At 38.8% G+C, this 12,878-nt stretch overlaps 1 protein-coding gene across 2 annotated transcripts in view; it reads left to right on the forward strand.

Annotated features, from left to right (window-relative positions):
• Positions 1 to 12,878, forward strand: part of LOC308403754 (netrin receptor UNC5C-like) — a 192,360-nt gene that overhangs the window by 154,941 nt on the left and 24,541 nt on the right. Inside the window, exons 6-8 of one of the 2 annotated variants that reach the window (XM_080893459.1) lie at positions 673 to 840; positions 1,104 to 1,268; positions 6,444 to 6,500. In XM_080893459.1, coding sequence (XP_080749585.1) covers positions 673 to 840; positions 1,104 to 1,268; positions 6,444 to 6,500 — 390 coding nt within the window. The remainder of the gene's footprint in view (positions 1 to 672; positions 841 to 1,103; positions 1,269 to 6,443; positions 6,501 to 12,878) is intronic. The other variant, XM_080893460.1, reaches the window with a different exon arrangement.

Genomic DNA, 12,878 nt, shown 5'->3' on the forward strand with positions numbered 1-12,878 from the left:
ATTTGTGTCAGTCTGTGCCCTTCAGTGGGAATATTTCTGAATGTAAGCACAGCAGTGGAAAATCATGCTGCAGTAGCTGCAGGCTACTTGAAGGGATGCAGATTGTCTGTGTAGTTTTGATGTTCAGGAAAATCCAGCTCTTTTGCTTAAATTTCAACTCAGCTTCCAGACACATGCAGCCTTCTCTAAGATAATTATTTCAGTTCAATAAAACGGCATTTTAAAATCACGGATTGCATCATCATCATTTTTTTTTAATTATCTCAGACAATCTACAACATATTCACTGATTCAAGTAGTCATAAAGATTGAGTTCAACTTATTTTATTGACTGTATCTGCATACAGTATTAAGCTATAGAAATCTTCAGTCACTAAGGAAAATGTGCATTCCCCAGCTGGTTGGAGAGTGTATTTTCTCGAGGTTGCTGCACCACCTTAGCAACCAGTGGTTGCCAGCTAATCTCTAGGCCTGTGTGACTAGGCCCTTAGATTCCTATCGTTCCAAATCATGGTCAATATAATAGCGCCAAGCTCTGGGACACATGGATGAGTGGACCACAGATACCCAGAAACCCTTGCTAATATGGTATCTTCAAGAGGGTGGGCGTTACATAGTTAAGAAGTGGATAAAACACTGTATTCATTAAGGGACTGATCTCTGTTTCCGCAGTGAATGGGGGCTGGTCGACATGGACAGAGTGGTCTCCGTGTAACAGCCGTTGTGGAAGAGGTTTCCAGAAAAGAACCAGGAGCTGCACTAACCCTGCCCCTCTCAATGGAGGACTGCCTTGTGACGGACAGGCTATACACAAACTGCCCTGCACCACACTGTGCACTGGTATTCTGTTCTATTCAAGACTGTTTCATTTAGAATACTTCTTTCCATAATACATCCTGGCATATTGTATCTGTATACATTTGGCAATTTTTTGTCCTGTGCTCAGCTTCTGCATTCAATTTCTGTCTTTTTATGTGTGTACTCTCCCATGCCACATTTTACAGTGTTTAGGAAATAATTGAATCCGTTATCTTCAGTCTCCTCCTTCTAAACCCTCTTTTTTTCCGTCTCTCATTCCCGTGGTCCCCATCCGTTCCCTCTAGTGGATGGTGTCTGGACAGATTGGAGCAAGTGGTCAGCCTGTGGAACAGAGTGTACACAGTGGAGGAGGAGGGAGTGCAACAATCCAGCTCCCAAGAATGGTGGAAAGGACTGCGAGGGTCTCGTCCTCCAGTCTCAAAACTGCACTGATGGACTCTGTATGCAAAGTAGGTGGATAAATAAGGTTCAGAAGCACTGACATATCTCTTCTAAATGCATTGTGTATCATATATTAAATATAGCTATGAACAATCAATAGGCCAAAATAAACAAATGTCTAGCAGTGTCTGGTTCAAATAACAATTGAATGTGCAGGAATCGACCCTAATTAGGCAGACCAATGAATGTTGACACATGGTCAGATTTTTAGCCTAAGGCAGAAGTCTTGGTGAGTGAAGTGTAACGTGACCATTACTGGGTTCATTTTGAAAATCATATCCATCCATTAAAAAAAAAAAATCATAGTTCCATATTTTATAGGTAAAATTAAGAATAGAAATACAATTGCAATATTCAACATAACTGCCTCTTTATTGTAGAAACTATAAACTGCAATTTATCAGGTATACTAGCACATTATATGTGCAAAGCTAAGTTAATGAAATTGATTCTCGAAGAACACTGAGAGATCTATGCTTGTTGTCACATATCACATCTTGCAATGAGCAATGAGTATGCCGATTCTAGCCAATGTCTTACAGTGTCTGTTTTTGAGACGAATTGATTTTACGGAGAGCTGACCTTTAATAAGCCAGGCCATTTGTTGTTGACAATGTGTTCAAAAACCTTTGCCCATGAACAGAAGCCAGAGTGAGTGAAGCTTAGGAAGACAATTAATGGCTTCATTTAAACCAGTCAAAATACCTGCTCTGTATACTGTTTTTAAGGCACATATTAACACCAATATTTGGAGATTAAAAAAGATGACATAATGGGCAAATTTTTTATTTTTTTTTATTTTTTTATTTTTTTATCTGCAGTCTCCTCAAAAAATTGATTCCTGATTTGGTTTAAACATATGTGGAAAAACTGTTTCTTACCTGTGCAGTTGGGCAGCTTCTCTTCATCAGTATTCTTTTTCCTTTTTCTTCATTACTTTCATCGCTTCCTTCATTTCACCATTCATCCTCCTATTCCTTACATTTATGTCAACATTTTAAGCCTTTTCCTCTCTGCCCCTCTAGTTTTATACCTTTGTCTGCTAGCTAGTGATTTGCTCCTTCTCAGCCCTCCACTTTCTGCCTTTGTGTGGAGATTTATGAGAGGGTTTTGAATGACTTTATTAACCTTCCACTTACCACTTTCATGTCCATTACCTCAGTCAAAAACACTTGCTTCACAAGGAAAGTAATGATAAATAATGATGTGGAACAATCATTGAAATCCCCCCCTCCCCCCCAACACTTCTGACATCATAAATCACAAATCTTAAAATTACATGAAAAACGTGGGCTGAGTCATAATCTTACAAGCAGCAGCAGCTTTTTTCCAAGATGGAGGCAATTTTGTTTGTTGATTTGTTAGAATGGCGTTTTTTACTCCATGTGCTCAGAGTAACTGGCAGACATGCATGTAACATACTACAGAGTGAGAGAGGGGCATGACAGTGTATAAATGTTCTGGAAAGGCAGACATACAGACTCATTTTCACATTTCAGTTCTCAGTTTTCTCAGCTGTGAAAATTATTTGTGGCTTATCGATAAAAATAGGGAGAATTATTCTGCTCGTCTTGAGTTGATTCACAAAAACGAAGTACTCTAAGAAACTTTAGAATTAACCTGATGATAAATACTGTAGATTGACAATGATATTGGACCAAACCAGCAGGTCATGGGGCCACTCAGCGACATGTGCATTTGAACACCAGAACTTTTCCTTCAAGTTTTTTTCTTAATTGTTTTCTTTTTAAGGAGAAAAGAGCCTCACCTGTTCAAAGCATGGTCTCAGCCCAGCGTACCATAGGTGTCCCAGGATACATCTAACTGTGATCGAGACAAGAGTTGCAAAAAAGGTTTAATTAAACTGTAGATTATAATCTGACTGTATGGGTTATGAACATACAAAATATCTGTTTGTAGCTTACTGCTGGGTAATTGGCTTAGGCTACTGTTACAGCTGGCTACGGTTCAGGAAATAGACTACCAATCAGAAAGTCAATGGTTCGATCCCTGGCTTCTTCAGTCCACATTTCAAAGCGTCCTTGGTTGGAGTACTGAACCCAAAATGAGCCCTAATGTCTCCGTCAGAGTGTGACTGTGTGCATGATAGTTAGAAAAGCACTTTAAAGCAGCATGGAATAAAGCACAGAGTGAATGTGACTTGTAGTAAAAACTGCCTTGAGTGCTCAGTTAGTGGAGAAATGTGCTATATTCAGCAAGTAGCAGTCCATTTACAGTCTGAGATAACACATATCTGGATTGCTAAACAGCAGTTCAGATGTGCCGTATTTACAGAAATTATACCTCAACTTTTATTCTTTTTTTCCCTGAATCACTTGGTTATGTTATGCATGTTCATGTTAACATAATGTCATCATCTTGCTGAATTTTATCATCAAAGTGTTTTTTAAACAAGTGAGCTTTTTATTGCAGGTTTTGATCATTTTAAATGTACTTAAATTTACTCTCACTGAAGCATTTCTGATTCTTTTCAGGGAAAATATATGTACTTTATCACTGAACACAAAAGCCTCCAGCTGGAGTTGTTACTTGCGCGAGCATCTTCTTTCAACAGCAAGAATGGAGGGAATAGTAGTGATGATTCAATAGATGGGCTATGCCATGAGCAATGGAATAATATGATATGATTCCCTAAAAAAAGCTTTGCAGTAGGCATAGTATTGACAAATCTTACTCTAGCTGCACCATGGTGCATTGTATACCCAACTCCAATCCATCTAAGAGATTCCCTGCAGCCTATAAGGTATGGCCCCAGAATATGGGATAAAACCAAGGGAAGTATAAGCTTAGGTTCATTTCCTGTAATTGATTTCCTGTCTTTAAAACGGCTGCTCAAAGATGGGTTTATGCCAGCACTAATGTTTCTACTGTTTTCTATGCATGAACGTGTATTAGAAGGAGATTCTGTATGCAAAGCATTTTTCAGATACTATATTTGTGGTATATTTGAAAGGCGTGGAGTGATTCCTGCTGGTTTATGAACGACAGCTCTTTTAAAATGTGGCCTTTAAGCAGCAGTTCATTAGTATGGCAGGGCAGTTCTTATTTGCTGCCTTTAAAGACTTCAAATTGTAACTCGGAGGTTTTCAGGTCTGATAATTTATTCTCAGTGATTGTGCTGGGGGTGCAGTATTTTAGATAGTGGTCTGTAATTGACTTGGTGCTCAACCATACTTTACTCTACACTCCCTCTTTTTCTCTTTCTCGGTCGCGTCTACCATCTCTTGCTTTCTTTTTTTTTATAAAGTTATTCAACCCTGAGAGGCATAAATCCATTTGACCTTACTTCTTTGCAGCATGGAGTGACTTCTCTTTGTTTTTGTTTGTTTCATTTTCTTTATCTCTAAGTTAGACGCATGCATGCCTGAGTGTTTGAGTCTTTCAGGGGTTTTGGAGCCGTTTGTGTTGTTTTATATGTTCTGGCCGTTTGACATTTCTCTGACACATTGATCAGGATTCTTGGAACGGATTCACTCAGACCTCCACTGTGCCATCCTTGAGTGCATAATATTTTACTCGCTGCCTGCTCTGTGAGCACACACATGTGTATGAATGCAGATGCTACTGTACTTAAAAGTACCCGGAGGCTCTGGCAGTTATGTAATCTAGTGTTTGGATAAAACACTCAGGTGTGGGTTGTATCACACAAAATGATGAGCAGTGTCAGCAAGTACAACACAGCATCAAACAACCCATCTCCCCATTGAGAGCCCTGTTCTTCCCCTTTGTGTTCCTTCTTATTGTGGCTACATTGTCTTATTGTTTCTAACCCAGCATGCTAGCTGTTTGCCGCTCCTTGTCTAAAAGCTTTGCCCTCATCCACTGTGCTGTTTTTTCTCTCCATCGTGCTCGTGTTGGGTCTTTCTGAATCATTTTAAGCTTCATTTTACACCCACCATATTTTCATTGTTATTATTTGTTTGAACAATTGCTTTATAATTGAAGTATGATACATTTTTTATCACAGTGTGCTGCTGCTACTATAATCACTGATTCAGATGTTAATCATTGTGACATTTTGTTGCAGTCAACCAAATGCAGCCAGTTGCTTGTTGTCTTACGCCCATGCAAATTCAAGTATGAAACCTAAATTCCTGGGCTATGTAGCCCAGCCCACCTGTACAGCTAAAGCAAAACACCACATTAAGCCTGTCATTTGTCTTGCTGTTTGTTTATATGTGCTTGTCACCCCACTTAACCTCGCCAATGTTTCTCGCTTTTTAGTGCTGAATCAGTGTTCCACGATCAGCTGGTCTGGCAAGAACCTTTTAAGCACACCATGTAGCTATGTTGGCTTTATCAATTATACACCAGCGCTTCAATTATACATCAGTACATGAGTGGTTTATCTGTGTCATAGACCTTCTGTCTGCCACAACTAAGTGAACCACTCAGAATGACACAGCAGTAACTGAATGCATCCAGGCTTCTTCATGATAAGATAAGAAAGATAAGATTTATTTTTTTAATCCCAAAAGTTTCAAAATTGTTGTGTTGCAGGAGACAGACACAGGGAAACAGTGTAACTTCTTATGAAATAAAAATGAAGACCTTATCGAGAAAAAATGCCACAGAAAGTTTTAAAAAAATGTACAGAAGGAGCTTAAAAAAGTAGAAAATACAAAAAAGTTAAGAGCAAATTAAATTAAAACCTATATATAATGTAATATGTAAAACATCTGTTCTTGTCGCAACAGAGCTGAAACAGATGTCAGACTAAAAGTGCTGCTGCCATTCAGCAAGCAATGCTGGTCACCCTGTTATAATCCATAGCATTCACCATAAGCACAAATATCTACGAATTCAAAGTAAATTCAAAGAGGAACATCAACAGAGGGGAACAAAATTCTCTTGATTGACGATAGCTAGCAGTTCCGTCTTTAGGCCACTTACATGTACCATAGCTCAGAGTACACCGATTTTCACAGCCGGTGCAGTCTTTCCACATTTCGTCTTACTGCTCAGATTTGTGTGAAGATCCTGATGCACAATGAAAGTCTCAATGTGGTCTGTATGTTTTCATTCAACCTCGATTTTAAAGAAAGAGCAAAAAAAAAGTCTAGCTCAAGGTCTGTGTCCTGTGATGTTGGTCTTATTTTGTTTTGTTTTTCTTTTCCCTTCATCCATCATTCCACCATCCCTTTTCTTTTTCCCATCCCAAGGTTCATTGTTTCAGAAGTCCACTGAGTCCAAAGAAAAGAATGAATTGGGAATTCCATGTAAGTCAATGTTTTCTGTTTTACCACCATCCATTTTTCTTTTGTCTTACTCATCTCAGTGTTTCTTTGATTGAGCATTGACCTTTGGCTCATGCTTTCTCTTTTATTGTTTCATGTCATTTTATATTACCGGATAAGAGCTCTGCTGATGTCTTACATCTGTTGCCTTGATGTACAATCAACTTGCTGTGCTTATCAAGGAAGTCTGAAAGCACAGTAAAGTCTACAGACAGCAGCATTAGCAGTTCTGAAATGTAACCCTGCTCTTAGACAAAGGAAATAGTGGTGGTATCTTTGTTTTGTTGCATACTGATCCCTATACAGATTTTACTTTACAGGTTTTAACTTACAGTTGTGTCCTCTACATTTCTTTCTGGGTGTGCATGTCAGTGTGTTTCCATCCTTTAAATTACAAGCAAATGCTGCAAAACTGTACTGATGTATAATTAAAATCTATCCTCGAAGGATGAGCAGTTCTAGCTATGGGCAGAGTTTTGATGCCATTGCAGTACATTTGAACTGAACCAGAAACAGTGGACAGATTCTACATACAACATCATACAAAAAAGTTAACCCACAGACTTAAGGTTATGGAATTATGCGTTGAAACATGGTGTCATCCTTTTATTTTGTGTAGCTTTACATTGTATTTGTCTTGTAATGGACATCTAGTTAGACATAACCAGCCTTCCACGATTGCAGGAGGTACCTCTTGCAAAGTCTACCCCATAACAGTGACAGTTTCCGTTCATTAACTCGATTCTTTCCTTTGTTTTGTCTTATAGCAGTGAATCGATTCAGCATCAGTTTACTTGACTCACAATTTGTGAGTTTGTTGCAGCGGTTGCCGTTTGGAGAGTAGCCAGCCAGCTTTGAATCATTGCCAAAGTAGGCAATTTGCCTTCGTTCTGAACACTTACTTTGTGTTTACAAGCTTATTGGCTCTCATAGAGCTCAGTGCGCTTCAGCTATGGACCCCGAACTAGTTCAGATTTTCAATCAGTTCTACTGAATTGACCCCTTCTCCTTTAGTGGTAATTTACAGGAGGGCACAAGATTACCTGGCAAGGGTATTACTATTTCAAGAGGTATGGGTGCTTCTTAATGAGTAATGAAAAGAATGAATAATGAATGAAAGGATTTAATAAATATATTAATCAGTTTTACTTGCTATCCTACTTCTTTATTCCACACTGCTTTTGATTTTCCGCCACCCTTTTCTTTCCATCTCACTTACTATTACTTATAGAACAACAGAATTTACTACACGATAATGAAGGAGACAGAAATTGAGAGGTGCAAGAGGCAAAAGGACCTCTGCCACTTGTTATTACTCTGCTTTTTACTTCTCATTGCAGGGGCTCTCGTTTTATCTTCAAAGCGATCTATGTGTTTCTCTTATGTGTTCTAATGACTCTCGTTCAGGCTCTGCTGCAGCAGTTTTATCCTACGGTGCTTTGTTAGATGACTAGTCCTAGATGGATCAAGACATGGAGAGAGCTAAAAATGAGACAAAAACAGTCATACCTCATTTAACAGATTGCTAAAGTGTTTCATTCAAAAATGCAGGCAGGAACGTAAGCTGTGGGAAGCTTTGAGAGCCACTAATCACCAAACTGATCCTGCTTTCCCCGAGTATCCCCATATGGAAAAGAAATAGTAAAAACTTATATGTGATTACTCATGAAAGTGGCCACTTTCTCATTACTTTCATACATTGTTTTAGTAAGTATCCAAAACATACAAGTTTCATTATATAATTTTTCATGGGCTCTTATATCTGTTTTCACTGTTATATGCTTTTCATACAAGTTTCACACAAGACAGATACAAACTTTATAAGATTTATATATATCTTTTCCATATGGGTCATTCCAGTTGCAGCTTGATCATTTAATTTAATTTTTGACAGTTTTTTTTAATCCAGTTTATATTTCATAAGTATAGTTGTGCTGATACTGATGTGTCCTATTGCCCACAGTATATGAGTAATTTCTTTTTTGTTTTCTTTTTTATTCTTTTTTTGGGTTATTATCATTTTAGTTTCCCCTTCATAGTTATTTTAACTTGCCATAGCATCCAAGCCAAATAAGAGACTAAATAATTATGAACAGGTGCTGACATTTCTCTTTTCAAAACATCCTTCTCAGCCATTTTTCTCTGATTAGAAATCCAGTCCCAATAAAGCTGCTTTTCTCTGCTCTCTTATTAACAGGGTGTCACCACAACAGGTAGCTCTACTCTGTTTAATTTGGCTGATTTTTACGCTGGTCGCCCTTCCTGATGCAACTCCAAAAGAATCTCAGACTCCTCCTTGGTGAAACCTGGGCTTTTTTCCTTGTTAGGTGAATACATAAACCACTATACCAAGAAGCCATGGTTTAATAACTTACAGAGTAGATTTACCTTAACAACATCCGTCAGTCACACCTATGATAGGTTTCACAATGAAATCCCTTGTCATTCCTTATGGTTGCATTGCATTCACTGTTGACAGCTTCACAAGGGAGGACAGCTGATGGCTGATCAGCTCTTATCTCAGGGTGGTTCATAAATAGAGGCTGAAAAGCTCAAAAAGCAAATGTCAGCAAAATTATTATAATTTGAACGGCTTCATTATGCATTTGTATTGTACCTTGTTTGTTTTGTGAAAATGTGATTTAGCCATCGTGTGAAAAGAGAGATTGGTAGTATTTTATTATTCATAACTGTGGCCAGGATACACTGAGAGAGGTCATAATGTCCCATTCAGTTACACTTCATTAAATATCAGCAATTACACTGTGTTACAGGGTTAAAGAATGCATGAGCTCTAATGACTTTCCTTGCAAACTTTGTTGTAGTCATAGAATTACACCTTCTGGCTTTATTGCCTTTCAAGTGATTCCATATTTTATTTCTTGACACTTTTAACCATTAAGTTTTTTTCCCCAACCATTCTTGAAGCACAGACACATTTAGAAATGACTGCTCACTCTCTCTCACCCCCCCTTTCAATCACCCCTGACAGTTACTTAGAACAGATGCATCTGCCAGGAGTTGGTGTTGGTGTCCGCATGTTTGTGCCAAGCAAGATCAAAAAGGCAGTTGAATGAGTTTCAAGTAGTGATTGTCCACAGTTCTGCTTTGGATGCAGATCACAGAAAAGATAGAGATGACTTAATCTGAGTTATCCTTGTTTCCCCCTTCTTTAAATCCTCGCTGTGGCAGATTGGACAGACTCCGAGAATGACAAAAAGCTGGGCCAATTGATAGACAGTGATCCGTGCTGAGTGATGGTGGACCGGGGCTTCGTTCCGCTAGCCCATGTGTGTTATTGACTGCATGTAAAACTGAGTGTGTGTATAATTGCTCCAAATTCCTGGGTCTTCAGGTTTGTTCACATGTAAGCACGTGTAGTGTACAGTGCCAACACTGGCTGATGCATTTGGTTCCACACTACATGTCACTAAATCCTCAGAGATAAAGTCAGTTCAGCTGCAGCAGCTATGATGCAATGAGTCGCTCAAATCTTGTTCCCAAAACAAAAAAGCAACGTTGGCAAAATCACCTTGGCTTTGCAGCTAAGCCGCATTTGACATTACACACATACTGTGAGCACAAAACAAACATGTACAATTTAAGGTATAACTATTGTGCAAAACAACTACATAAGAGTAAAATATTTTACATTTTGTGCCATTCTTTAATAAAATCTAACATCAGAATCAAATACCGAGGTCCACCAAAGCATTACCAATTGGAAATACATTTGCAAAATGACACTTTTAGACCCCAAATGGGAGTTATGTCTCCACAATTCAACTGTATGAGCACACTAATGCCTCCTAAATTTGTACAAACCAAGCATTCCCACACCACTGTCAAATCTTTAACCACTTGCATGTATATCTGTTGTGTGTGCGTGTGTGTGGCCTATATATTATTATTAGTGTGTGCATGTGTGTGTCTCCTGACCTTTAGAAGATTCTGTCTTCTATAGAGAGGCTGTCAGGTAGCACTTGCCGGAACATCACAGATGAGGTGTTTAAATGTTTGTCTTCCTTCCCAGGTGATTTAGTCATTATTTAAGTCATTTCAGGTCTTTTTGTTGAAAGGTACATATTTTTAATCTAAATCCAATTTAGCTAGCCGTGCTGGTGATTGTGTTGAACATGAAACTGCTTGTCAGGTGCAGGGGAGGGGGTATCAGGTAAGGGAGAAAAGGCGCAGGAAATAGACATGTCCGTTTGTGCGTATCTGTCTATCCATTCACTGTGACCCATAAAAGTGAATATCGGTGTGCATCTATCAGTCCTTAGTCAGACTGCACTCTGTTCAGTTCCTTTTTTTAGTCACAATCATGTCAGAAAAGTGTGGCCTATTATGCAGTTAGTCAGACAACAAAAGAGCATCAGAATTACAGAAAAGGCAGTTTTCAGCCCAAGCAGCACTTTGTGTTTTATGTGAAAGCACAATGAAAATGAAAGATTAAAGAAAGAGATGCATACAGAGAGCTTAGACAACTTGAGTGCCCAAGAAAAGATACTGTGCATTAGTGCTTTTTTTCACATTTCTAAAATTGTCATTGTCACTGGGAGAGAACATGGGACACAATATGTATTTTATTACTTAGCTCAAATTTTTAAAAAGGTCTCATTTTTGATAAAGGTGTATTTTCACTCTTTTAAATGTCTTTTTTCATAAAAAAAAAAAAAAGACACACTGGGGTTTTGAATAGTCTATGAAATAAGTGACAACTTTGGAATCAGTTCTGTTCATTTACTTTAAAAACGGTCGTCTTTGTATGAGTCTCACTAAGCACCATTTATAAGTGCAAGTTTGTCATATTGTGATGGTTATGTGTAAGTAGAAATAAAAAGACAAATCTAGGACAAAAAAGGGAACGAATAAAAAAAAAACCATTTGGTATCAAGCAGTTGTATGTAGGTTACTCAGGCAGGTGGAAGCTCTAATGGGACATGTTGTTTCATTCATCTACAAATCAAACAGATGGAAACAGAGGGAGTCAGAGAGAGGTGTGAGTTACTGAGGGAGCGAAAGATGTAAAGGGGACGGGATATAAACTGATAGAGAGTGAAGAAAGGCTTTTAAGTCCACTGAGATAAAACAAGTTACAGTAAGTGCATACACACAAACACACAGATGCACTCAAACATACATTTATATTTTGAGAACAGGGCTATAGCCTAGTTAAAGTGTCCCAAACCACTGTAGGAGACTGGGATAAGTGAGCTGAGAAGTGATGCTTCTTGAGGCTTTCTGACTTTGCATGTGCTGTGAAGTTCTAGACCTTCAACTTAAAGTAGACACAAGATAAAGTTTCTTTTAATAGATGGGGATGATGATGATCATAATTAAGATCAGGGAATTGGTACTTAAGAGGATTATCCAATTCTATTCCCCTTTGGCAATTGCAAGGACCTTGATAACAGGGCATCTTTACACAGCAAGGAAGTTGGGGCATCGGGGAATTTTCGACAGGCAACATCAGAATGAAAACTGGTAACTGCATGTCACAAAGCCTATTTGAGGTAGACTTTGAAGATTTAAAGGTGGTGCTCTGCGTCTGTGCTAAATCTGAAGAGCAGATATTTGGCAGCTATAGCAAACAGCCACAGTGCTGTAAATCTTGTCGTTAAACACAGATCGGAGGTTGTAAACGCAAATTATAGGAATGATTTTTTTCCCCTCTGCCACAGTGTGGCTTGTGTGACACACGAGGCGCGGTCTTTCCGAAGTCGATCTAGACAGCGGCATTCAGTCAGTGAGACCGTTCGTGTGGAGGCAGGAACGATGCTTTAGTCCACGGCAATATTGACTGATCTGCAGAAGGTTGTCTCTGTTAACTGATTCGTTGTGTTCTCTATAAATGGCAGGAGAAGGAAAAATAGCTACAAGTGACATATTCACGCTATAGGCTCACACCTAATGATGCAGTTTACTGTTATGTGAGGCAAAGTGAACGTCTCTACGTTCTGTTGTGAAATATTTTGTTTTAAAAATGATCAAAAGCATTACACTGCTTCTAGTGGGATGGTCAACATTGTGGTGTTTGCCAAAAAGGTCAGAATCATTTTTTTGTAATGAACAAAGTGCCCAGAGAGACCTTGTTCACATCTCTCTCGAACTTAACTTTTAAAAAAGGGGGAAAGCCTGACCCTCGTGTTCGGTTCTCGAGGGACACTAAAAGTGGCTCATAGCTCCCTCAAGTGGCAAGTGAGTAACCAGCAGCGTCACAGATGACCTCTCCTCTGTGAATATGTGCATCGTGTGTTAGCATGTGTAAGCGTGAATGTTTGTGTGCCACATTCTTTCATGCATAATCAAGTTCGTGCTTTATGAACTTGTTCTGATGCGACAACAGCAAATCCTTTA

Source organism: Rhamphochromis sp. 'chilingali', assembly GCF_963969265.1.
Source record: "Rhamphochromis sp. 'chilingali' genome assembly, chromosome: 10".
In the NCBI taxonomy this organism is placed as follows: Eukaryota; Metazoa; Chordata; class Actinopteri; order Cichliformes; family Cichlidae; genus Rhamphochromis; species Rhamphochromis sp. 'chilingali'.